At 39.2% G+C, this 26,516-nt stretch overlaps 3 protein-coding genes and 1 pseudogene across 7 annotated transcripts; 2 read left to right on the top strand and 2 right to left on the bottom strand.

The window, feature by feature from the left end:
- The first annotated feature begins 1,088 nt into the window (after positions 1 to 1,088).
- On the top strand, positions 1,089 to 8,932 carry LOC135620185 (protein CLT2, chloroplastic-like). The gene is made up of 10 exons (XM_065122911.1): positions 1,089 to 1,545; positions 2,403 to 2,548; positions 2,855 to 2,892; positions 3,964 to 4,079; positions 5,145 to 5,244; positions 5,330 to 5,365; positions 5,517 to 5,567; positions 5,785 to 5,908; positions 7,529 to 7,654; positions 8,194 to 8,932. The coding sequence occupies exons 1-10, from the start codon at positions 1,145 to 1,147 to the stop codon at positions 8,349 to 8,351; spliced, it is 1,296 nt and encodes a 431-aa protein (XP_064978983.1). The 5' UTR covers positions 1,089 to 1,144; the 3' UTR covers positions 8,352 to 8,932.
- Positions 8,933 to 12,338: 3,406 nt separating this feature from the next.
- Positions 12,339 to 16,228, top strand: LOC103995793 (uncharacterized). 4 transcript variants are annotated; one of them, XM_009416489.3, is made up of 6 exons: positions 12,339 to 12,728; positions 14,370 to 14,496; positions 15,102 to 15,250; positions 15,491 to 15,553; positions 15,681 to 15,749; positions 15,843 to 16,228. In XM_009416489.3, exons 1-6 carry the CDS (start codon positions 12,546 to 12,548, stop codon positions 15,912 to 15,914), a joined length of 663 nt encoding a protein of 220 aa, XP_009414764.1. In that variant the 5' UTR covers positions 12,339 to 12,545; the 3' UTR covers positions 15,915 to 16,228. The 4 variants fall into 4 exon arrangements, with proteins under 4 accessions (XP_009414764.1, XP_009414765.1, XP_064978981.1 ...); XM_009416490.3 differs by having other exon boundaries at positions 12,341 to 12,728; positions 15,111 to 15,250; XM_065122909.1 differs by having other exon boundaries at positions 12,404 to 12,728; positions 15,111 to 15,250; positions 15,479 to 15,553; positions 15,843 to 16,131.
- A 700-nt stretch (positions 16,229 to 16,928) lies between these two features.
- LOC135620183 (protein transport protein SEC13 homolog B-like) lies at positions 16,929 to 19,156 on the bottom strand (annotated as a pseudogene).
- Positions 19,157 to 22,023: 2,867 nt separating this feature from the next.
- Positions 22,024 to 23,224, bottom strand: LOC103995795 (protein SOB FIVE-LIKE 5-like). 2 transcript variants are annotated; one of them, XM_009416491.3, is made up of 4 exons: positions 22,767 to 23,224; positions 22,586 to 22,675; positions 22,427 to 22,501; positions 22,024 to 22,339 (listed from the first exon to the last, which is right to left on the bottom strand). In XM_009416491.3, exons 1-4 carry the CDS (start codon positions 23,172 to 23,174, stop codon positions 22,307 to 22,309), a joined length of 606 nt encoding a protein of 201 aa, XP_009414766.2. In that variant the 5' UTR covers positions 23,175 to 23,224; the 3' UTR covers positions 22,024 to 22,306. The 2 variants fall into 2 exon arrangements, with proteins under 2 accessions (XP_009414766.2, XP_064975230.1); XM_065119158.1 differs by having other exon boundaries at positions 22,436 to 22,501.
- Between the last annotated feature and the right edge of the window lie 3,292 nt (positions 23,225 to 26,516).

The following is a 26,516-nucleotide window of genomic DNA, read 5'->3' as shown; positions in this document are numbered from 1 at the left end:
TTTTAATGTGATGATTTTCTTTAAAAAAAAAAAAACCTCCTTTAGGAATTTTTTTTGAAAGGTATTCCAATTTTTAATTTTCTATTTGATGTATTTTTATCCTGCTCTCGTGATCTCGAGCAACAGTTGAAGGTTAAATTATCCAATGGGATGCGATCACAGTGAAGCCCAACGGTGCTCGCGAGAGCTAATCCTTCACCCACTACCTCCACTCATGCTCCCTCATCCTAGCAACCTCTTCCCTCAATGTCAAGAAAAACTCTTGTTTCTTCTCCATCAGTCATCCTCTTCTCTCCTCCTTGGAACCTGTCCGTCCTACCACTTCCATCTTGCCATGAGACCTCATTATTGCTCGACGATAGCGAGATGAGCAATAAGGAAGGGGGTATGAAGATTAAAGAGGATAAGGAATAGGGAAATAAGGTGACCGCTAATAATGTGTAAGGGGATGAAATGGAGCCTCCAAGGAGGGTGGAAGTTGGGGGAAGTTGGACATGAGACTACGAACTACGAGTATCACAAAACGGAGGTAATGACCGATGATAATCAATGCCAAAGATGAAGACTTTATGAGAACGAGACCGGATCACAATACGGAGAGGTATTATGATGATATAAAAGTTAATAGGACGACGTGAGACATATAAGATATTAGAGAAAAAAAAAATATATCAAATAAGAAAATTAAAAACTAAGACATCCTCTGGCAAAATACCTAAAATGAATGATTTTTTTTCCAAGAATAACCCATTTTAATGTGGTATATTTTGCATTCATAATCTTATCGGATTAAGATTTTAGGAGCACACTGACACCTACGTCTCTTTGTCAGACTTATGTTACACGTGTGTCTCCCATGCAAATCACGTGCTATTTAGTGAATGCAGTATTCCAACTGCAACTCAGGGACTTTCTATATACGTGGCTCATATGATACGGGCCCACCTAGTTTGATCATGCTTTCTTCCAATTACATGACAGGTAATAGAATGGGTATATTTCTTCGGGGTGAAAACTGCCTCTCCGCCTTTGCTTGTATCACAACCACTTCGATCCTTCGAACTCTTTTAATTAGCTTCTCAGGTCTCTCTCTCGTCACTGTATTCGATCGACGAAAGATTCCGAGGGAGCGGGGTCTCCTGCGATGGAACTCTCCGCTGCTGCATTCCGCTTCCACCGTTGCGCCGCTCCACACCTTGCCCTCAACCGATCCGTCGCCACAGCCAATCCGCCGTCGCTTTGGAATCGTAGGGTTCCTCCAATCGCTCCTTTGGCGGTGCGCCTTGACCGCCGCGATCCCCTGCTTCTTACTGGTGGAAGGAGCCGGTTGTTCTCCAGTTGGTTGAGGGAGAGTAAAGAACCGGCCTTTTCCGCGGTTAGGGCTATCAGGGGCGAAATGGAGCCTGCTGGTAGTCTTAGCGGGAAAATTGCGGTCGCTTCGACGGTCACGATTCTCCTGGCGGTCCTCAACCGGGTCCTCTACAAGCTCGCCCTCGTCCCTATGAAGGAATACCCCTTCTTCTTGGCTCAAGTTACAACCTTCGGGTAAAAGATATTGTTTATTAGGATCCTTTGATAAATTTGTGACTAATTATATGTCTTAGGGCCTCGTCATTCAATTCAAATGCATTTTCGAACGAGAATTCTGATCGGACATGATTCCACTTTATTGATATTTTTCGTACAGATTGATGATTTCTTTTCCTGTAGGTCGTTATAATTTCTTTTCCTCTGCGTCTTGACAAATTGGTCCTTTTTATTGAATAAGTAGTTTGCTATGTTGTGTCGCTTTTCCAATGGAATCCTTTGCATTTATTTACCAGATTAAGTTATTCCTTCTTCCATTAGTTGATTCTTTGGTCAATTTTGCAGATGCCACAAAAGTTCTGCTCCAGACGTTCTGTGTTTGAGGGCATTTGCCCTTGGAGTTTGTCATATGGAACAAAAACCCTTGGAGTAGGGTTTATGTTGATTACACCGAAGAAATTAGTAGATGGAAATGTGAGATAAATACTGAAAATTCTGGGTTTGGAGAGCTCTAATAAAAGTTGTTTTAGATCTTAATGAATTTCTATAACAAATTAAAGTTCTTCATTCTAAAATCAGGTCCATCGTAATAAAAAGAAGCAAAATGGAAAAACATCTATGGTAATTCCAGAAGTACTTAATTGGCTTATTAAGCAGTATACACTTTTGTGTGATGCTCTGATACAACTCCAGTTTTCCTTGGTTTGACAACTGAGATCATTTTAGAGTACACATGCCATGTCAACCATTGGCATTTCTGTTGTTGATTCTTTATTCATACGCTCTTACCATTCTATTTAATCTGTTAACATTTTGTGTCTGGCATCTCATCTTTGTCTCTGTAACATATCAAACTTTTTGCGAATCATTTGCAGTTATGTGGCGGTATATTTCTTCATTCTCTACCTTAGATATAGTGCCGGTATTGTAACCAAGGAAATGCTGGCGCTCCCAAAATCGCAGTTTATAGCAATTGGCTTTCTGGAAGCTCTTGGTGTTGCTTCAGGAATGTCGGCAGGAGGTAAGTTGACCACTTCTTCCTCTTGCACGACAAAAAGAACCTGGAGAATTTTCTCTCTCTTGTTTGTTTTCACCTGACTGGAATTCCTGTGGCATCCCTCTTTGAAATTTTCAGCGAATATTGTCAAAAGAATTAACTCGAAGAGATTTATTTGGAACTCTGAGGGTTCTTTCTTCTTTTTTTTGCAGCCTTTGTTCCATTTGTCTCTGATTTATTTGCTTATGAAAGGATGCACTGAAAATATGGCAAACTTATTTTACTTGGTGACTGTTTTCTCTTTTCTAATGATTTCTCATTTCATAACAGCTATGCTTCCTGGACCAGCCATTCCTATATTGTCTCAGGTAATTCTGGCTTAAACAAATACTTGCTTAAAATTCATACAGTGTATATCTACTTCCGTTTCACGATAGTTTTTATACATTTTCATGAATGTTGGAGGCAGATTGCACTAATGTTGATGTAAATTCTTTATTTATTTAATTAATTGTAAGGCTCCAAATAGCATTTTCTTTATCATCATCAAATCAAACAGCTTTATGTTTTCTACACTGTATGAAAAATTGCACTATTGCAGTGGTTACTATTTCTAGGAATATCCTTCAAAGAAGCATCATGGATCATGGCATTTTGCATCTTATATCTGAATTTCAACAGTAAAGGGAAATTACAATCGTCTGTTGAAATGAATCATTTTTTTTTAATTGTAGAAAGAGATACCACATAGATGAATGGCTATTTTGTTCTTTTTTTCACTCATTTTTCAAACTGAGAAAACTGTACAGTTAAGTCAATAATTTTCTAAAAGCTTCTATTAGATTTTATATATTTTCAGTTTTCTTATTTCTAATAAAGGCTCTATGAACCAGGTAGCATGGAAATTTTGCTGAAGTTATGGTGTTTTGAATAAGACCATTCTCCATCTGGATCATATTTTCTCCTATGTGACTGTCACAACTGTTTAGACTTATACATAGATTTCCAGTTCCTTGACCTGACAATGAACTGCAAGCTTTTGCCAAATGATCTTTGAGCTCATGTGACTCTAGTCCACAACTCAAATATTTCTCACATCTCAAACTCATCATCAATATTGCAATTATAATGAATTGACTTCGTTTTTGTTAATGTTTCTTATTACATCAGGTGCATAGTAAGGAAGGAGTTTGTAACCTTAAGTACCATAGTGTTTGTTTCATTTTCATTATGTTTTGAACTGCTTCCCAATCTTTTTAATAATCCCATGGCACATGAGCTTGTTACAATTATAATTCATTTGAAAATGTAAGTCCTAGTCTTTAATGGCTAATTTACTTTGATGAAGTTAACAGGGAATTCTGGTGGCTGCTTTGTTTTTGGTGGTCCGATAGCTGCTACTGTTCTAATATATCCAATCTTATCGTGTTTTGATGCAGACTTTCTTGGTCTGGCAACTCATCTTGTCTGTCCTGATCTTGGGAAGGAAATACTCATTCATCCAAGTTTTTGGTTGCTTACTTGTAACTGCTGGAGTTGTTATATCTGTGGCAAGGTGTGCAATTAAGTTATATTTATGCTTTTGTTTTGATTTATATCAAGCTACTGTATGATTAATTTATGTTGAATTTATGGCTTACTTGTTTGGTGCTTATTACGTCTTTGGAGAACACTAAGTTGTTTAATTGGAAGCGACTGAGACTTTCCTATTTAGAGTAAGGATATTATATTTGGCAACATCACTTGTTAAAAAAATCATGCCGCCTTAATGCAAATTACACATGGAACCGAGTATTTGTGTCAATTACAAACTATCTTAAACCTTTAACTTGGAAAACTCAATGGGTCGTTTATCCTAGATGCCGTTGGGTCACATCCAATTACAAATTTAAAGTTGCTCCACAATTTCTGATCATTCATCTTCTTATGATGAATGGATGTTTATATACTCAAAGCCTCCCTATCAGAAAAGGTAAATTTGATATGTATAAGTTTTACATAGATCTAGATTAGAGAATTCATTTGCAGCCTATGTTTCCATTGTGAAGCAGACAATTCTCATGAATTTAAAGGAAGTTGGACTCTGTAAAATGACATGTTCTTACAGTTTAAATTTCATAGGTAGAAACTCTTGAGCTTTGGTTGCCAGTGCACAAGTGTAGTAATGTGCTGGCGAAATACCAGCACGTCGTTATGTGTGTGTTCCATTATTATGCCCATATATAGAGTTGTAGGCACATGACCTGCATGAGCATCACATACTTTGGATGTTCTGGGTCATGAGGTTGTGCCTGCCAAGTACCAACATGCCACCGAACTACAGTGAAAAGATCCTTGTTCTTATACTTAGAATTCTCTTTCTTATAAACACAAGGTTGTTGATGCAGATAAACTTAGTTTCCAATCTGTATGTTTGACCGATCTTGCCATACACATCTATTGATTTACATTCTTTCAATCAATCATGTGAATCAACAATAATCAGCCCCAAAATATGATTCCTTATATGTGTGTATACTATATAGTACATTGTTATATTGAATTATCCTTTATCAAAACTCGCATATTTTGTTTTACAATTAAGATCTGCTGGTACCAACGTTGTCTTGATTGATTCCAGTGGGGCAAATAATGGTGAATTTCTATCTCAAGTCGAACTTCTTTGGCCTGCACTAATGGTAGCTTCATCTGCATTTCAAGCTGCTGCATCCATTCTCAAGGTCTGAGTCACTTCTGATCTCGAATACGTTACTATCATTTTGATCGAAAAAAAACTTTATAAACTTATCTTACTTCAAATTGCAGGAATTTGTTTTCATTGATGGGGCAAAGCGCCTTTGGGTAAAACTTTAGTAGTGCTGTATATGAATATATTGTTTGGTAGCATATTCAGTTATTGTGGAACTTAAGCATAGACAAGAAGTTTCATGTCTTAGATGTAGTTTCACAGAATCTTTATTGCCTTTTAAGTGATCTGTATGTGCTAATGCAGGGAAAGCCTCCTGACATATTTGTTGTCAATTCTTTCGGATCTGGGTTTCAGGTTAGCTTTTATTTAAGTTATTTCCTTATCCATGTAAACCATTTCTTATTTGTAATGCTTACAAAATACGATATCTGTATCTATTTAACTTTAAATTTGCTAGTTAAATGTTTTTATTGTAATGCTCTTTGTACCTTTTTTTTTCCCTGAAATCTTATTAGCTCCAAAGTCCAAACAAACCCATCAGAAGCTTCAAGCATCTTGTCTTTTACTGCAGGCTCTTTTTGTTTTCCTTCTTCTTCCATTTCTTTCGAACATAAGAGGAATTCCTTTTGCTGAACTCCCTGCATACCTGAGAAGTGGTGCCGCATGCTTTTTAAATGTTGGCAGCCTTACGAAAGGCAAGTTTTCTCAAAGGAAATGTTTCAACTTCTGATATTTGGCTATTCATGTTCCGGAAAGAGATATATCACTTGTTAATATTTTTTGCTCATCTCACTATATTCTTAATTAACTAGTAACATAATTGTTAGTTTTGTCGTATTTGACATCTATTACATCTGATCTTTTTGTTGTTTTAAGGGAAGAAAGTTAGACATAAAGCTCATGTAGGATTATATCTCCATCATTGGTCATTCAATTTTTTGTGCATAGAAAACAAATCCACATTGCCATTTAACAGTCTATAGAGGCACCATGTTAAAATATGTAATGAAACCGTGTAATAGTAGAGAATCCACAAAAAAAGTGTGAAATGCAAAGATAAGTTCTAAATCAGTATTTTTTTTCTTTGAGAAACCATGTCACGTAGTGAATCAACTAAATATTAAAGTGAAATGCATAATTTAAGTTGTAAACCAGTATCTTTTTTGTTTGATATTGGTGGGTATCAAGGTCTGCAATTTCGTACCGTACCAGAGTTTCGACGTTCGCTCGGTACGGTACGGTACGAAACTGTATACCAAGCGGTATATATATATATATATATATATATATATATATATATATATATATATATATATATATATATAATCCGAAAAAGGCGACGTCACTGAACATCGCCTTTTTCTAAAATATTTATATATAAATATAAATAAATATATATATATATATATATAATTTTATTTTATTATTATTTTTCGTTCTGTCCGATAGCGGGCGGTCTGCGTACCGGTATGCCGTCGGACCGGTACGTACCGCCCGTACCAGATGATATCATTCGGTATTGCCTACCTTGGTGGGTATGATATTTAGTTTGTATAGGAAAAATATTCAAGCACATATGGATATGTTAGGTGTTACCAGTTTGATCAAAATATCAATATATTAAAAAGCATGATTAAAGTATACTTTCATACTAAAGCTGAAAAAAGTTGTTCCACAAGCTAATCATGAAATGACCCAGTCTAGAGCATGATTGAAGGTAGACTTTTGTATTGAAGCTGTAACAAAGTGCCTTCACAACCAATGATGAAATGACCGTGTCTTTTCTTGGAACCTGTATAAAAGTGCCCTGCTTTAAGAGATGGAGAATATGGGGTCACTATGGAAAAAAAATTTATGGAAGATGTTATGGCCACCGACTTTTCTGTTATGTTGGTTCTCCAATAAGTCTAACTATAGGCAAATGACCTTCAGACTTATATTGGTACATCATAATTGTGACCTATATGAATTTGCTGCATTTTCATTAATGAAATATATGTAGGTGTGTCTAGGCCTAGCATCCCTCTTTTGTCCAAGTTCACCTTTAACCTCTTGAATATGATTGTACCAACTTAAAATTTGAAAGCTCTGATGTGCGAAAGAAGTATCACCATAAAAGGTATATTTTTAGTAAATAAGGTTCATCAGCTGAATTGGGATTTATTTTCATATTTTAATTTGTTCGTATTCTATATGCTCTAAAAAATGCTGGTGTCATCAACTTTTTTTAAGCTTTTTAGTGAAGGAACTAATTTCTTTGTTTGTTTGCTGCTTTGGTTGATGAAGCTGACCTGGTTCCTTCTGCCATTCTTCAGGCTGTGAAGGTGCACCATTGTTGCCTCTACTTTTCATCGCAATGAATATGGCTTTTAATATATCATTGCTTAATCTGGTGAAGATGTCATCTGCATTGGTTTCTTCTCTTGCAATAACACTAGCAGGTATTTTTTTCTTCCTCTTTTTCTCATGTTTAGGTCTATTGCAAATGATATAATACAGTCACTTCTGAATCCGACCAGTTCAGTTTTATGCAAAATCTTTTTTGATGCCTGTTCTGTTCATATGCTTCTTTGCCAGTGACACAATGCAGTAAGGTACCAATGTCATGCTCATATTGATGAGTGCAAGGCATCTTTAGTAATAGGATGCATGCATGAATTCTGCATAATATTGACTCCATATGGTGTGGCATGCATGTCACAAAGTTTCTGCATTGATGGCTGCATAGGTAACACAATGGTCTGGATCTATTTATGGTGCTGGTATAATACATACATGTGATATATGCACTGCAATCCATAATTAGAGGTTTTGTTCTACCAAAAGATTAATTCCATTAGGACTAAAATACGAGTTGGAAATTGATAATGCTTCCTAAAGTTTTATAAGTCTGCAGAACACAACTTACATATTGACCTCTTTGAACAGGTCACATATATATTCTTTGTTTGGACTAATGGCTGATTTAACTTCCTTGCAGTTCCACTTTCCATCTATATTCTCTCACTTCCACTACCTTACATCCCTGAAGGCGCAAGCTTGAATGTTCACTTTGTTGTTGGTGCTGCCATTCTGGTTCTGGGATTAATAATATACAATCTCCCTCGATCAGCAGATCAAAATTATAAAAGTGATTGACAAGCTCTGAAGATCACTTCTATTTTAGTGATTTGGCAACTGACTTCACTCATCTCACTGTCATTTTCTTATGGCATTTGTTTCAACAACTGATTTGTCAGATGACAGGCAGCATTTCTGCCCTATGGAACTTGGCTAACCTTCCGGATCATAGATAGTATCAAGTCTTCATTTGTGGAATTTATTTCAAGGAATGAATCCTCCAACCATGTAACAGAGTCCAGATATAATGAAGATGAACAATTGTGGCCCACTAGCTTCTTCTTGTCTCAGATTGTCACAAACAGCAAAAGTGGTAACCACCGTGGCTTTCATGCTATCGATCATCCTGCTCTGGTGTCGGATTCCGGTTGCCATCAGAGTTTTCTTTGGTGAGGTAGCATTCAGCTGCCAAGGTTTCCACATGGAATTCCAGGAGCATCTTACTATATGATAGAATTGGTGGTCTTGAATGTATATCAACGTCGAATTCTTTCTTGAACTATCTGGTGCAACGATCTCAAATGTAGCAGAACTGATTTTGTCTCGCCTTATGTGTTTAGTGAAAAATTTGCAAGATGAAGAACAGAATGAAAGCTCTTTATCAACCTTGTGTTTGTCCCATGTGCATGCATTACAATCCCATATTTATTGTCACTGTGGGAATCAGGGTTGAAAAGCTGAGGTCGACCTCATGTAACCCAAATCTGATGGCCTGTTTGGTTTCATTTGGGTTACCCACCTGAACTACTAGTAAATCATACACTGCATTCACTTTAAGATTCGTGTGCATACTATACAGCATTCTGCTAACCATATCACCAAAGATGCCAAGGCATGTAGATGTGGAAATGTAAACCATGCAGGGCATTCTGCTAAGAATAAAATGCCATCAGTATCTGACAGTGAAATCAGAAACAATCAATAGAGGTTTATTACAACCATCAATATAAGGATATCATGCACCAAGAATGGAGCATGCACTGCACAAGAAAGAAATGGTGGAAGTAAAAGCCTTCCCTGCCTCATGTTCAAGATGAAGACTGCTGCTCACTATGAGTTGTCACAAGTAGAAGATATATTATTAACATGGGTCTGGCATTTTCACTTTTGGCTTGACCCCATTAATTATGCACACTTTGGACTTACCCTTTATTTAGTAGGTGCCACTGTGACTTTACAGTGTAGTTTAACCCACCTCAGTTGTTCTCTTATGAATGGTTTCCTTTCTGTTCTTAAAGGCAAAACTATGCAGTGTCTCAACGAAGAAAAGTAGTAACTTTCATCTCACTCACTAATGTTTCATGTGCAGTTTCTGGATCTCTTTTGACTGATCTGATGAATCACCACCGTTCTTTCAAAAGCTACAGCAAAGAATGAAAGGTCATGATGCTTATGAGAGTAATAATTTTGTGCTGTTGGTCCTCAAGGAAGTTTGTACCAGTTTCAGAAGGAGAAAGAAGACTGAAGCCCCCAACTACACCAGCAATAATGGATTGTTCAGATAACTTACTCTTGAACTCTATTGATTATCTTGTGAGACCTGCATGTTTCTTTCTTTTGAATAAGTTGCTAGATTGCTAACTCTGGCTTCATTTTCATGTGTTTACAGCAATTAATGAAGAGATTAAGCCCAAACACTGACAAATTTGGACAAATTTGCAGAGGAAGGGGACAGATCTGCACAATTTCACCATAGCTTTTATCATGCAACTGAGTGATTTAATGCATCTTAGGAAATATTGCAAATTCAATGAATTAGCTTCATGATGAGGAAAAAGAAATCAAGATTTCTTACTTTTTGTTAGCATATTAGAAACTAATTGTTTGCTAATTACATCAGTAAAACTAGTTAGAGTAAAACTACGCTCAATCATTCCCAGTCTCTTTCAGAAAATTAACATATAGATGCAGATCTGGCGTCAATTGAGCTTAGCAATTGGTGGTATTAAAAGCCTCATCCATGCCTTGCTGACAGCATCAAATATGTCCACAGAGAGAAAAATCTTCTTGTGGTATGAATTATTATCCAGCTTTTCTGTTCTCAGAGGCATTCAATAATTATGACTTGAAACACAGAGCAAATATGGCAAGATAATACTATAATTATGAGGTAAGAAAATTCTCCATAGACTTAGACACTAGTGATTTCATATCCTTATATAAGAAGTCACTCTGGGAGATAATAATTGTTTCTTCCTTCTGCTTATAACTAAAACCAAAACCTTGACTGTCATAAACATTATTCATTGAGAATGACTGTTCTTCATCTGTGTATGCTAGGATTGAGCCCCTTGCAGAACAGTACATGGAACAATTATTACCAAGCCATCATAACTGAGATTGTGTGATCATAGCATTGGCAGAAAAAATGAAAAAGAAAAAGGGAATATGGATGATTGAGAGCACTCAAGAGAGGTCTCTCTTTATCAGCTCACAGGACAAGTGGGCCATTGATTAGGGAAAAGTAAATTCAAAAGTGATCATAGATTTATCTACTTTTTCTAAGACAAATTACATGATTGTATCTTAAGAAGGGTGAACTTTGGCATATTGGTTATGTTTCTCCTTGATAACTTGGTATCTAATATTTTGAGTCACAAAAATTTTCTCCTCTGTATGTATCTGTTAGTCACACTAATCATCTTCTTGGATTCCAGCCTATCACCATCATAATGATCAAACCAACAGCTGTAGTTGGAATTGACTTGACAGTGATGTTGTTTGAATACAATGCAACAGTGTAAATATGCAGCAGTGACTATTAAAAGTGAACTAATGTGATTGCATGTAGCATCACATGGTAAATCACATAGTAGACAAAACCCAGGTGGAGAATCTTGTGGATTTGACACCTTGGAACCCTGTTTCCCAGTCTGATGTGGCTTTTTCCTGCTTACAGGAACTAAAATGTGCAGCTGAATGGCCTGAGGGAAACAATCCCAAGGTTCTATACATGCATACATACATCTTTCCAGTGCTGGTACTGATACATTTGACCACTTGCCGCAATCATAATCAGACTGGTCACATATCCTCAAAAACAGCTGCTGTGTACCACCCACCCACCTACCATCATCAAGCATGACCTATGGGTAAGGTGGGTGGAAGCTTGCTTGGCTGTCTTAATTGTGTCATGTCTAGCACAGATTATGAGAGTACTGTCAAAGATTCTTAGTGGATAGCTGTTGATCCAAGAAGAATTGTCATCAAGCAACTCAATGATCTAATCTACCTGAGGCCTATTCAAGTGCTGTCAAGTCCAGCTGATGAAGATTGAGACTAAAGCAGGCCTTCTTGTTCTCTCTCCTTTTTCATGGGATCAAGACATGCAAATGAAGCTGAGCTACACCTACCTTGCTTTCAGGCAATCCTAATGAAGCAAATCCTCATTCTCTCTCTCTCTCTCTCTCTTATATACATATACAAGAAATCTTAGTATGTGTAAGAAAGAATGTATTGTATATAGTTTAAAATAATAAAAATAAATTTCTAAAAGAATGCTCCGATAAATACTACTGCTATTATGAGAGAATTTATCCCTCTGCTTAAAGCGTTTAGTGAATCATATTCCCTTCATTTGCCAAGCCATCGATATGAATCATGAAAATAAAGGGGAATTCGTGAGGAAAATATTAATATCCAAGTAATGAAATAAATCCTTCACTGAAAATTCATGTTATAGTAATTTTCTTTTTGGAACACAAAGCAATTCTATTGGAACGATTTATTCCGAATTAATTATTACGTTAATTCCGCCCGTGGATCGGTCACCACCACGCAGACCCTTAGCGGGTCGGATCCGGCACCCGGTGCGGCCACGAAGAAGAAACCCGTTATGTCGCGTTGCAAAGAGTCACGCCTCGCCCCCGCTCCGTAACCGCTACCGTCGAATCCGAGGCGCTCTCGGGCCCGACGCGACGACTGGGTTCACGTGTCGGCCTCCGGTTGGCCCTTTCCCGGTCGTCGGGATTCACAGCCCGGAAGAGACACCCCAAAGAAAAGGATAGAAAAAGAGAGACAGTCTCACTCTCTCTCTCTCCCCGTCTCCTTCCCCCAAATGACTCATCCCTAATTTTCTCCAAAATTGCATCTTTTTCGCTGCAATGCTCGATCTCCGGTTCCGATTTGGCGCGGGGATCTGATTCCTGTGACTTCTTTGATCCCTTTTGGTGCTGAATTGAGGTGGGTGGAGTGGAGGGGAGCGGGAAGGCGATGCTGGGAGCAATGGACGGCGGGTGCCACCATAGCTCCGGGGAGAGCAGCGAGGAGGAGCTGTCGGTGCTGCCGCGGCACACCAAGGTGGTAGTGACCGGCAACAACCGGACCAAGTCGGTGCTCGTCGGCCTCCAGGGGGTCGTCAAGAAGGCTGTCGGCCTCGGCGGATGGCATTGGCTGGTAAATTGAGTTCCCTTTGCCTGATCTATATTGATCTATTGGTTTCTCGGTGAATAGTTTGTTCTTTTACGAGATCTCGAAGGGGTTCTGTTTTCAAGTTGGTGGGGTTTCGGTCAAAATCAATTTGGGTTTTGTTTGCGGGGATTTAATTGCGCAAAATGCTGCAATTCGAGGAGTTTACGGCTCTAATGTGATAGGGTTTTCTTCTTGTTTTCTTGGACTAAGTAAAAGATAGACTGACAGCGGGGATCTTGATAAAAGATGATCATGACCTTTTCTTCCGCTTCTTTTTTCTGGAATCAAACCCGCATTTGCTTAGCTACTTTTACGTTTACTAATTTTATATGGAGTGACTCAAAGCTTAGGTTTTCTTATGAAAAGCCATAATTTGTTAAGCTGCTTCGACATCTTTGGTTTCTGCAAGCAAGATTCATCATAGTAAATTTTTTTCTTGTTTTGTTCCTCTTCAACAATTTTGCTTTATTCAAGATGCTCTGTTAGGATTATTAAGTGACAGAGCCCAACAATTGGTCTTTGTTTAAGATCTGGTTAAATGTTAACATCATTTGCACAACGAACAGTTCTAATCGCAATGAATTTCTAGCATGATCAAACGTGGATGGCAGTCATAGTGAATTTTCCCCTTCTTTTTGTCTCCCTCTGTTTATTACTAGCTCAATAGACTTGTAAATTATGTGTGGTTTATATTTGTAGATCCAGAACTTTCGAGGGTGAGAATTTTCTTCCTGATGGGGCATTCTGCATTCTCTAATTAGGGTTTAGTGGGTTGATCCTGTTGGCAGGGAAGACAGAAAGCAAAGGGGTTAACTTTTTCTTTGAGTGAATATCAACCTTAATTTTCTTTTTCTAACTGACATGATTATCTCATTGTTCATCTGAGTAAAAGACACACTCTGAACCTTTCATTTTTGTTTCCTGCACTTGCTACTTGCTAATGTATCCTTATTATTCATTATATGGACCTTAAATTTTCTGCATCGCTTGTTGGTCTCTCTGGCTTTAATCTTGTTCTTTCTGAATTTTTCCAAGTTCTTGTTGTCATTGACATCATTCATTAAGTGCACAATATACCAACCTGAATGAATTTGCATGGAACATTTCTTTCTTGGTCCTCGTAATCCGAATCTAATATGTGTACTTCAGGCATTATTGCTGGGTGCGATCACTTTGGCATTCTATTACACAATAGCTAAAGTGCAAAATAAAGTTGCTGAAAACATTATCAAAGATGTACTGTGTCATATTAAAAATATGTAATTAATTGTCCGTAAGAACTTTTGGTGCTTAATGCAACAGATAGACCTTCTGTCAAATAACAAATTCCCAATTTAATTTGGACGTACCAACTGTTTCCAAAGTTGTTGACTGCATTGCTAGTTTATTTATTATTATGATGGAGAGCTAGAAAAAACTAGTGATGGTCCTGCACTGGTAGTTTTGCGTATCTTGAATGATTGTGGCATCTAGTTGCAATGACTGTGGTTTCAATGTCGTATAATTATTTATTTTTCTTAACTTTCTTAAGTAATTCTGGTCTTTGCACATGACATACTGTGGTCTATGAAGCAATCTGTTTCACTATTGGCATCTTAATATATATTGTAATACATGAAATTTCAGGTTCTTACTAATGGCATAGAAGTGAAACTGCAAAGAAATGCCCTTAGTGTCATTGAAGCCCCTACTGGTCATGAGGAAGATGATGAGATTGAATGTGACAACATGCACTGGAATGGTTCGGATGTGGGTAAGTTTACCGCTGGTCTTGTCTCCGTCAGTTAATAACTTCTTTCCTCATTTTTAATTGTCATTTTTTAACCATGTGCTATATAGGATCAAATCACCATATCAGGAACCGGATTAATTTACATCATCATTTAGGTAGAAATTATTACTGATATCAAGATATCTTCATAATCTCATATATGCCCTAGATCTTTTGCTTCAAATAGCTATCCAGGGTACGTACTAGTTTGTTCGGACCTGCCCTAGTCTTTGTTTTCCCTGTTCTTTGGTCCTCTGTGCTTTGTATAAGAGGCAATCATTTTGTTTCATGTTTTCCAGGGTATTACTCTAGGAAAGCATTTGTTACTTGATTAGCCAACGATTAGTTTTTCATTCGACACAAAAAAGTAATAGCATGATCATTGCTTTTAAGCATGCTTATATGGAATTCCATTTCTTGGAAAATAGAAGTGCACTAATGACCAAGGCTGTGAAGAGTGATGTTCTTTAAACACATCTTGACAGACTAGAATTTTTCTTTACAATAAAGAAAGATACATCGGTTATGTCTTTTGGCATGGTTTCATCATGTTTTGGCCTTTTGGACTTTATTTTTATTGTCACCAGTTCTTGCAGTGTGTGATGATGTGCAAGCACAAAAGCCACACAGGTCAAGAGTCAGGCACCATAAAGGGTCATCTAACAAATCCTTGAGCCGGTCTCAGTCCTGTGATTCACATTCTAAGGGATCTATTTCATCTTCCAGGGGTGCAACGGTAAGCTTATACCGAAAACTTTTGCATAAACAATTGCATGGAAAGACAATCTTGAACATGATTCTGCTTTTGGGTCTTAGCACCTGACATCTTCTGCCTTCATCAAGGAATGTCTTACATTTGCTTCTGTCGTCTGAATTGTTGTACTCTGGGCCATTTTGTGTACAAATTTACGATTGGATGCATTGAACAAGTATCTTGGTGTTTCTTACCGAGAAATGATGTAAGTGGTTGGTGCAGAAAGTTGACCTGAGCAAGCTGGAAACAAGAGCATTGTGGAGATATTGGCGCCATTTTAATCTTGTAAGCTCTAAATATTTTCTTCGAGTTAAAAATAGTCCTGAATCTCTTTCATTGATGCTGATCTTTTCTTTTCCAGTGTATCATTTTTTATCCTCCTGTCTGATTTATATTTTTTCTTCTGCAAAAGGTGGATGCCAGTCCTAACCCTTCTAAAGAGCAGCTAGTTGATGCAGTCCAGAGGCACTTCATGTCACAGGTAACCTTGTATTTCCTCATGTCGATTTCTTTGTTCATCGAAAATCCAGAAGCTTGACGCAGCCAACTCAACTGCTTCTTGTGTTTCCTGAAGCAATTGGACGAGTTGCAGGTTATCATAGGGTTTGTGCAGGCTGCAAAGAGATTGAAGACAGTCTGTAATTGACCTGAGAGGAGCTTCCTACATTTTATCTTGCTAACAGATTGGTAGTAGGCCTTCGCTATCTGTAGCCACATCATGTAACATATGTAAGATGAGTTTGGGTGTCGGAACAAGTTTGGTTACTGATTTGGGGAGCTAGAATTTTCCTGTTCAAGTCCTATAATGTAGATAAGTACTGCAGTAAGGGCCACTCAGGCAGTATGCTTGGGGACATTATCAATGGTGCACTGCTGAGAATGAGTAAGAAATGTCATGTTCTTGTTCTTTAGGTGTCAAATCCTGGAACTGTTATCAAAATGGATGTCTTGTTTTACGTACTTCTGTAGTATATTGTGGTTCTTATCACGGTCGATTCTGAGATGCCTCTATCTCTCTCTCTCTCTCTCGCTCTTGTGTTAATGGTGCTTGTCGCACTTTTGGTAGTTCTGTAGTTGTGTGATCCGATGATAACAGAGAGAGAGAGAGAGAGATGATATATGGATATCGAATTGGCTATGGTGAGACGACTAAAGTGGTCTCCCATCCAACAATGCGGTGGGGACAAACTGGTGAAGGGGAGCATGTGATTCTGTCTCCTCTTCGTTTCAAGAACATATGCGAGGACAGCAGTTGTGTTAGCCACCGGTGGTCATCATCACATGTCCCTCTCTTCCTTCCAAATTGTTCCCTCATGTTTCCTTCATGTGATCTGTTTCTCCCATCGTTGTCAGCATCTCTGATATCTGCATCACTTCATGTATATTGCAATGTTGATCCTGACATAAACAACAATTTATTGCTCCACTAGTTTATGACTTCTCAAGCAAGTCACCATTCACCTACCAAAACATGCCATTTAGGCATCTTATGATTCATGGACTTTGCACCAACTCCTCCCATCAAAACCAACACTGACATATTACCTGATGCCAACAGGACTGACTCCACATGCAGCAGCACTAAAGTGTATTACCCAATAGGAAAACAGGAAAAGGAGAAAGCACACAAGATGCCAGTAAATTCTTCAGTAATCTGATTGCATAAGCAGACAAGTTTGGCAAAGAAAGTTATCACAGCACAGTAAAATTTTCTAAATGAGACATGACATCCAAATCAGTAAAAAAAGATACAACCAACAAATATACCATGTCAGCTGAAGTGTAAAAATAAAATATTTGGTGAATATCGACTATAAAAGGCAGGCACACACATACGATTAACACCCTTCTCTTTCCCTACTACTATCTAATCCACTGAGTGTCGGAAGGATCAAATTGAGAATTCCATCCGACATCGGATCTTAATATAGATCGGTACCATATCAGACATTCGAAAACATCTCGAATCCAAATCAAGTCGGACTGATAGACCACTGAGACTCTACCATCAACTTCATCCCCTAACAATCTGAAAGTAATACGATGAGGAAATGCAATCAGATATCAGGACATCTATGATTCAACCGTTGCCACTCCCCAGCCACGGCTTCTTTCCACAGTGTGACATTATAGTTCCCATTAGCCACCGCAAATATATATATTCCCTGTAAGCGACCACCATGAAACTCTCCAAACAGTGGTGTGAAAGTTACAAAACATTACCCTCTCATCCATCACCTTCCCCTGCCACTGTCCATATCCATGATTGTCGCATCCTGTGAAGCACTGGCAATGGAAGATTTTGGAATCCCCGAGTTGGGTGCCCAAGCTACATCTCTTACCTAGTCAGAATGCATCCGAAGAGTAGCAACCATTGTAAAGCTTCCACACTTTTACAGTGCTATCATAGCCACCAGAAGCAAGCTTCTCTACTGGATCAAGCTGTCCTGCACTGACAAGGGGCCAAAGCTGGAGTCCATGTGGCAGAAGTCACCCGATCCTTGTGGTGTCCCAACCACCATCATTTCCTGCAGTAAAGATGGAGGAGATGTTCCCATGCAATAGAGTTGACAGAACTATTCTGCTCTGTGAAAACATGGGTCTGAGTCCACTCATCTGGTTTGTTCCCTTCTTTGCATATGATCACCCGGCCATCACAGTTGCAGGATGCGATCACTGTATGCAATCTACCAAACTGGACCTTGATGGCAACTCAGTATTGCAAGGTGTTGATGACAAGAGCTCATGGTATGCAAATCTACCAAACTGGACCTTGATGGCAACTCAGTATTGCAAGATGTTGATGACAAGAGCTCATGGTATGCAATCTACCAAACTGGACCTTGATGGCAACTCAGTATCACAAGGTGTTGATGAGAAAAGCTGCCGACACCAATAATCTTGATGGTCGTATCAGAAGATGCTGTGGCCATGCGGTCGCCAAAGTAGTCCCTCGCCACATCATGGACCACATCTTGGTGACCCGTCTCTATTTTCTGGGAAGGCATTGCTCCAACTCTTCTATACCTCTTGCAAAATATTCCTTGATAATTCAAGTTCCTATAACCACAAATCAGCATTAAAGTTGTGCAATCAAATCCGATTGGAAAACTAAGCAGTCTTTTCAGCTCGACATAACCATCGTGTTACTCCAATTATCCAAAATTGCTTAGAACCGGAAGACTGACAAAAGAACATAATATTACATCTCTGAAACCGTAACATATTTCCGGTATTTATCAGCAATTTGACAAGTAAAAAACTTCCAGCATGTTAATTGCAAGAGGGAGAAAAAAATTTCAGCTTTTACTATCAGTCGATTCACAAAATCAAACGGAATTCAAAAGATAATCGAAGTTCATAAGAAACTCTAAACAAAAATAACATGGACGATCATGAGTCAAATACAAAATGCTTCAATTTCATCCGCTTACACAAGGATTCAATTGCGCATACCATAGATCAAAGACAGTATGTATGGAAACAGAGAGCAAAGAAGGAAAACACATAATAACACAAGTCTAAAAGGTATTATTTTTCCCTCATGATCAGCAGTGGTCAGTCAGTATTGGCTCTCGAAGCAGATCAGGATGTACGAGTTCCAACAATTACAAGACGATGAGCGAGTACAACCCACTCTTTGCCAAGGCAATCTGAATCAAACGGAGGTAAAAGTAAATAGCTGACCGAATGTGCTTCACTAAATTAAGTGAGGCAATTCATCGAACACATGTCGTTCGAATACGATCCGGCCTGATTAGAGGTTCCTCTCGTCCTTCACGAAATCGACGGCAAACCTATTCCGGATTAGAAGGAAAAAGAAAGAGAGTACTACTTCGGTAGCAAGATCCAAGCGCGTGCTGACGGATCGATGGAGACATGATAAAAGCTTACGATTTATAGAGCAGGAGCGCAGACTTGGGAAGCTTCTTCCGAGGAGAATGTGATTTTGAGGCTTCCGGTGAACGCGGAAAAGAACCGTCGTGAATGAAAGGTGGGGGGTTTTCGACCAACGTAGAGAACAAATGGCGCCCGATGCTTTGAACGGGTCGGGTTTGCTCTCTCCAGAACCCAAATCCAAACCCGCATTTGTCTTTTGACTGTTTTGTATTTGATTTCCATCAATTATGACGATCTAATGTAGTGAATTATGGGCCAATGGTCAATCCGACCCGGCTCATTCGCACGAACCGCCCAAGTCTCAAGATTTTGACCGACGGACCGGGTCATTGTAATTTTGACCTTGAGGTCAACATTTGGTTCACGGGATTTGGTCGATCAAATCATCGGATCCATAATTTGCTATCGACATGTCCGACATAAGCGACGGACGCCGCCATTGGAAAGAAGGAAGAGATCTCCGAAGCTTTGAAGCACATTGCGGATCACATCACTTTTGAGCTTTGAAGGAGCTCTGAATCAAGTCAAACCAGTTTTCAGATATCGTAATGCTACTGAAAACAATGTTCTGCTTGTGTTTGTCCTCGTTCCACTAGGAAATCTAGTAGTTGTCTTCTGATTTCCCAGTCTCAGCTAAGCCAAGCCATGTGTGTTGGTTCGGTGTCTGTTCATCTGCACCACTCACAAATTCATGAAGTCGGAAGCTTCCGTGCTGTAAATGATCACCTCCTTATATGGTGCGCTGAAAGTTGCAGCGAGTTCCTAGGAAGGAGAATCTTGAGGTGTTTGAGGAAGGAGATTGGAAGAAGTGAAGGTTATGGTAGGACAATTAAGTTGTCGAATGCAGATGCAATGAGTTTGTTCGGCAAAGTTTATCGAGGGGATAATGAAGATTCGATGGTTGTTGATGAGTTCAGACAATGTTTTGTAGAAGAGATGAGAAAGAGAAGGTGGATGACATCCGAAGTGAGTAAATCTTTGTATCATTTTCTTGCATGGAAGCTGAACTGATCACTCATACTGCGATTAGTTTGCAGGCTCTTTTTAGAGCACAGATTCTTGTCTTTGATACATTAGGAACACAAACCGACAGAAGCTCGCAGAGTAACTCATTCAGTCCTGAAATGATATGGCACAGAAGTCTTCTTATGCTCTCCTTTTCTCCATCACAATAGTGATGTGCTCTGGGATGTTCATTTGCTTTCTTTGAATCCTTCTCCCTCCTGCTATTGTCAGCAGATGCAGTTGTAGATGCTATATCTGATCCTCTTCATCTTTTAGTTCTTTAATTAGCTTGACTTCGATGGCTTCCTACGTCAGAAACCAGATGTAGACGAGACAGAGGGAAGGACACGTTCCGCAGTCCCAGGTAAGCTGTGTTAATGCACTCCACATGCTTGATATTAAACCTCTCCTTCCTAAACGATGCCTTGCACGATGATATGGCCCCATTGCTGGTTGCCGAAGCATAACGAGGGATGACAACCCCCTGGCGTGCTGCCTCAGCTGCTGGTTCTTGTATTAATCACCATTCATCGAGGATGGGCCTGGAAGGTGTTCGACCTCAGGTGCATGGAAACGTTGCAGAATTTGAAGGTTTTCTCTCACCAACAAGTAGAGGTATGGAATCCACATTATCTCGGCTTACTAGCAGCAGGATTTTTTACCAGCTTTGTTTTGAGATTCTGCAGTAAACCTAAAGGTTTCTGCAATCTAGACAACTAAGATTTGTTTTAGATGGCCGTATCTCCTCATCGGCTCATGGGCGCATCCGTGCGAGCTGTGGTGCCAGGGCACGCACGCGCATGCTGCTTTGTGCTGGCTGGAGGACGCGCAGAGCAGCTGGCTCTGAGTCCTCCTCAGGTCCCTGTCAGAGCCTCAGGAATATGAACAGGATGAGAAGATAAAGAGAGGCCCAGATTTAGAATTTGCCTGGGAGAGCTTTGTCATGGAGTTTGATCCACACCCAGATCAAGGATACATGTCAGGGAAGTGAAATATCACTGGAAAAAGGAATTCAAAGGGGGGGGAGCTGTGCTGGCTGGAAGCCAGGGATGTCGATTCCATATGCTGTCAGATTCACATCCACAGCAGTGAGGCAGCCTTGTGTGATGTGTTTACTGCCAGCTCTCCTCTTTTCAGGCCAATTCTATAATGAAGAATGAGGGTGTGTCCTGTTGTTTGATAAGATAGTCATTTTGTAGATTAGATTCTGGTTACAGAAATAAGTTCACTTTTCATGAAAATAAAACCATATATATAAATCTTTAGACTCAGTTGAATATAGGATTATAGTAACTTTGTTCTTTCAATTGCAGGCATTAATTCTGCTACAAAGTGGTCTGCTGGATGGCAAAATCAGTGGGTCTTCCTCTACAGAGAGGTGAAGTAAAAAATTGACTTTGCTTTTACTTCCTCTGAAGAAGCAATTTAAAGAATGAATAGCAAAATGAATGAGTGGTTCTATTTCAGCTGTCCTCAGCTAGCTGTTGCATCATGTTCATGATGGATATGAACTTGCTACAAAAAATTTCCTTTTGATCCAACACTGACAGCAAGTCCACTGTTGCAAGATTTCCAGCTTGGTTTTTTTTATGTTCCAGATGATGGCCTACAAGTTGAAGTCACTGAGTCACTGGATTCTGCTCCTCACCCTGCACACATCAATATGGAGTGTTTTAAGCCAACCCCTGATACTGAAAGTGACCATCCAGCAACCTTCTCTGTTCAAGGACATGTTCTGCACCCATTCTCTCATCCACCAGTTCAGAGTATAGCAGGTGGTGGAGAAGGAAACACAGGCTGGTGGCTCCTTCCAAGAATCCCAGACCTTTTGCTAAGTATGGACGCAACAGTGAACAGAAGCCACAAGCCCCATTTTGTTATCCCCATTCATGACAAAAGAAATAATACAAAAGGGAGAACAGAAGACAAATGATTTTTTCTCTTTTGCTCAGGTTGTTCCCTGCTGCAGTGACAAGCCAAAAAGGAAAATAATGACATTGGAGACCAATAAAATAAACAAAACAAGGCCAAAGGAAAGATCCATTTGACATCTACACAACTTCTTGCTGCTGCTTCTACTTTCTTCTTCCTTCTTCCTTCTTCTTCTTTTGAAGAACAGGGATCTCAAAACTATCACCATATTTTCTTCCCTCCTTTGCTGGACATCTGTAATCGAAAACAACATATTTTAGAAGGTTGGGACAGTGAAAGAATTAGCATGTTTCAGAAATAAGAGTGCATTAACAACTTAACTGGTCTTACTGGGGTTGGCTTGAAAAGAGTAAAGGATTGAAGGCAGTTCATTGGGTTTTGCAAAGCAGACTTCTCCTGCAGGGTGCCAAACAACAAAAGTCAGAGAAAAAGGACATACTGAAGAAGGGAAGAAAGCATGAAGAAGAACCTGAAATGTACCTCGACATGGACATAGGAGAAGCTACAAGGGAAGTCCAAAACATGCTCCGTAAATGGCTTCATGAAGTTGTCTTCCTTGTCGAAGCTTGTCTGCGATGGAAGTGATTTCAGAGAGATCTTTAACGAGGGAAAAAGAGATGGAGACCGAGACATAAGAGAAAAGATTAGCATTGGAATATGCCTTGGAAAAGCTGAAGAGAGGAGAGGTAGCAGTATCAACCAAAGCAGAGGAAGGATCTCCAATCCTCCTCTTCTTGAAACCGTCTTTGGCCATCGCAGCAGGTGGAGCGAAGGCAGACCCATGGCAGCCAGTGTCCCAAGCGCCGATGTTGGATTTCCGGCAGCAGCGGCTATGATTCTCATCCTCTAAACGGAGTTGTGGCGGGCCAGAGGATGCATCAGAGACCATGGACAGGTCCTCCTCCTCCTCTTCCTCGTGTTCATAGGATCCACCTTTCTCATCGACGACAGTTTTGCAGAACTCGGAGGACTGTTCAAGGTACGTGGTCCAACCAGACTGGCACCCGCTGCTGCAGTCTGAGCTCATCTCCTCCTCCTCCTCCTCCTCCTCCTCCTCTCCCACCTTCATTTCATCGATATAGGAGGGGCTCCGCAAGTAGCAGCTCCTCCTCTCCTCCGTTTCTGTGTGGCTTTGTACAGCCTTCAATGATGCAGACATATTAGTAAGGACAAGGGAACGGGAGGAGTAGGTGGGGGCCACGGATAGGATCCAAGCCCAAATCCCATTCTCTGGACCGGATGGTGAACCGGCAGAAATCGTCCGGACCAGTATGGTTCAATCTCGTAACGTCACTTGGCGTACCTTTCGGTTTTTTGCAGATTCCGGCTTTCTCCGGTTATTTGGACCGGACCGGGTGACGAATTTAACTCTGCCAATTGGGCAGCGGGCTCTCACCTGCGATCACAGACACATGCACGTTGGTACGTAGATACTCCAAGTCATGTATCTCTGGTACGTAGATCCTCCATCTCTCATACGCTTGATATATGTGATGTCCTCTCTGTCTGATGAGGCAATCCTTGCCCATCTCTACAAGGGATAAGGGATGGAGCCTCATCAGCTTCACATGCCATACAGCGAGGCACTGTGTACCTCTTCCCGTGAGCAGAGAAGACGTAGGGGAGCTCCGTGTTGCAGTGTATCATCATCATCATCATCATCTTCTCAAACTGTGGGTATCAGAACCATGGGGTCGGGTCGTCGTCTCTCAGCTCCGGTCATTGCCATCCGTACAGCACCACATCACAGTGACCACGTAGTTAAAATAACACGGTGGGTTAAAACTTAAAAAGGCTCGTCGATCCGTGGGACGGTGAACCTGCCGAGAAGACTTGCTTGTCGGAAGACCGAGTGGTGTCCGCAGTGGCAGTCCACATCTTGAGTAAAAGGTGCTTGGCTTTTCCCCAACACCAGCTTAGTGCTCGTCTGTGCCACACACACACACACACACACACAACAGTAAAATGGTGTCGTGCGTAAGCAAGCTTCCGAGAAGAGGATCGTGATCAAAGAGAGTGTCGATCAAGGCAGGTGGATGGATGAGAGGGATGACTCGGTCAAGAGAGATTTGGATTTTGGTGCGGGTGGGCCATCGAATCGCGTAATCCAGCAATTAATGTGTGGATTTCGGTGCAGCTGAGAGGCTGTCTTATTGGAGGTAGGGCGTGGCACAATAATAGGAATTAAAGACTCCACGTGCGGGGATGTGTAATCTGTGAATTGACCCTTTGCTGACCATCGGATGATACTTTTAAATTATTATTATTATTATTTTATTTTATTTTACCAGTGGGTTTTTTATTATTAAATGTTATTAATTTCTTTCTTTCACAAAGGTAAAATGGTACGTACAGTAATGAAGGACTTGGGAACATGGATTGGACTCACATATCTCCGACCTCCATGATATGATATGGGTTCGAGGGAAAGGGAAGGGCGGAGGGGTGCAGTCTTACCATGTCAGGCTTCCTTCCATGGCACTTAATGCAGGCCATGATGCTGTTGAGGATAGCTTAACATGGCGTATGGCTGTGGATGCATCTCCTTCTATGTGGACCGTGCAGCTATTCTAGTGTAGTAATCATAGAAAAGGATTGCATCCGAGACTTGCATGCAGTCCAAGTTGAAGGACTTATTCTTCATAGTAATAAATGTCACCACATGCTGCCTCCCACTTATGGTCATTCCATTTTCCATAGTCTCTCTCTCTCTCTCTCTCTCTCTCTCTCTCTGTGTAGAGTGTCCCTGCTATCAGTATAATTTCCACAGGTCTCATGAGCACCACTTGTGAAGGTCCACCAAATTTATGGAAGCTACTTAGAGTTAGAGATAGATGAGGAAAATAAAATGCCATAAAAGGTATCATTATATATATGCTAATAATTTAAGAAGTCAAATTACATATATTACATATGGTATCTCTGATATATGTTCATCATGACTAAGTTGACTTACATTCATCATTACAATATTAAACCCATACATGAATAATAAAAATATATATATTGTATTCATGTATATGATCTCATATTATTAATGATTGAAAAAGTTATATTACATATACTATGTTTGATCCATATATGATTAACTTGACTCATACTCTCCATTACAAGATTTTTAATAATTATTATTTTATAATTTAATAAAATTCATTAAGGTCTTTTGATTTTATTGTAAATATTAAAATAGCATAAATTCACATTACATTAACTTTTGATGGCAACAAGTTTAACACTGTGAGAATAAATAGAGTACCAATAATTCTACTCTATCAACTTTTGCTACTCATATATTGAGCACTATGAAAGATTAAAGTGAAAACAAAGATTAAGTGTGTGATCGGCATCCGGTGAAACCAATAACATAAGCATTTATTATAGATCAGAAAAATAATATATATTCAAATAACCTTTAATTACTCCAAACTATGTGGTTTATATACTGATTTGGGATATAATGTAGTCCACAATTTCATGAACTCAAAATTAGCAGGTTGGTAGGAGTATGTAGTATTTGATGTTTCAAATGGAAATCTAGTACACAGTATTATAGTTATGAATTGGTCCTGTCCATCTTAAGGCATTTTTAAAAGTAGATTTACATATAGTTTCTACAATCTTGTGAAATTATTTAAGGCCATTCTGAGTTGACACAATTGAAGTGTCATCTCAAAGATTGTTCTGCAGAATCTTCGGAGACCAGTTTTGTTGCTCATGATAGATGATGGAGTCCAATTTGTACTGATACAACTTAATTTAAATCAAATCCAAAAGTTGAATTAGGATATCAATAAATAAGATCCAATGGTTGATCAGATGAACACATTGTGTGGTGCTTAATGGGCCATGTTGTGCCACAATCTAATCACCCAACCCAAAGACAATTTGGAGAAATTGATTCTCTTTTTTCACTTTTAGAATTCTATACATACATCAAAGGATTCTAATCTATACTATCTAACCTTTTGCCAATGGGGTCAGTAAGGTTAAATCATATTCAGGATGATCAATAATTTTAGAAGCTTAAATGGCTAAGAAATAGACCAATTTATACTAAATTCCAACATCTCATAGAGAATTTTGATTGGTGATCATTAATCCAAAAAGCCTACAACTATTCGGAAAAGATTCATTGTGAATGTTAGCGAATTCATGTATATCGTACTAGTCAAATTGATAAAATGATATTACACACATATTAATTATATATTAGACAAAAGAAAGAGGCATATATGTATCCTAAGGTATCAACTAGTTTAACTGATAAAGATTTTGACAATAGATCATAATATCTTATCTTAGGTTTGACTCTAATCTTCGTCATTTTATGAAATAAAAAAAAAAGATGAAGAGGAGCATATACACGATTCGAAAATAATTTATTCCTAAAATGGTAAAAATTTAATATTGG

Source organism: Musa acuminata, chromosome BXJ2-8 (assembly GCF_036884655.1).
Source record: "Musa acuminata AAA Group cultivar baxijiao chromosome BXJ2-8, Cavendish_Baxijiao_AAA, whole genome shotgun sequence".
Classification (NCBI taxonomy): domain Eukaryota; kingdom Viridiplantae; phylum Streptophyta; class Magnoliopsida; order Zingiberales; family Musaceae; genus Musa; species Musa acuminata.
Note: the sequence above shows the minus strand (reverse complement) of the source record. Positions and strands in the feature narration are given on the sequence as shown.

Coding starts and splice junctions, on each gene's coding strand:
- LOC135620185 (XM_065122911.1), top strand. CDS start 1,145: ATGGAACTCTCCGCTGCTGCATTCCGCTTCCACCGTTGCGCCGCTCCA. Junction 5,568..5,784: donor CTTTCGGATCTGGGTTTCAG/GTTAGCTTTTAT, acceptor CTTTTACTGCAG/GCTCTTTTTGTTTTCCTTCT. Junction 5,909..7,528: donor TGTTGGCAGCCTTACGAAAG/GCAAGTTTTCTC, acceptor GCCATTCTTCAG/GCTGTGAAGGTGCACCATTG.
- LOC103995793 (XM_065122908.1), top strand. CDS start 12,546: ATGCTGGGAGCAATGGACGGCGGGTGCCACCATAGCTCCGGGGAGAGC. Junction 12,729..14,369: donor TCGGCGGATGGCATTGGCTG/GTAAATTGAGTT, acceptor ATGAAATTTCAG/GTTCTTACTAATGGCATAGA. Junction 14,497..15,101: donor CTGGAATGGTTCGGATGTGG/GTAAGTTTACCG, acceptor TATTGTCACCAG/TTCTTGCAGTGTGTGATGAT.
- LOC103995795 (XM_009416491.3), bottom strand. CDS start 23,174: ATGAAGGTGGGAGAGGAGGAGGAGGAGGAGGAGGAGGAGGAGATGAGC. Junction 22,676..22,766: donor CTCTCTTCAGCTTTTCCAAG/GCATATTCCAAT, acceptor CTTCCATCGCAG/ACAAGCTTCGACAAGGAAGA. Junction 22,340..22,426: donor AGCCAACCCCAGTAAGACCA/GTTAAGTTGTTA, acceptor TTTCGATTACAG/ATGTCCAGCAAAGGAGGGAA.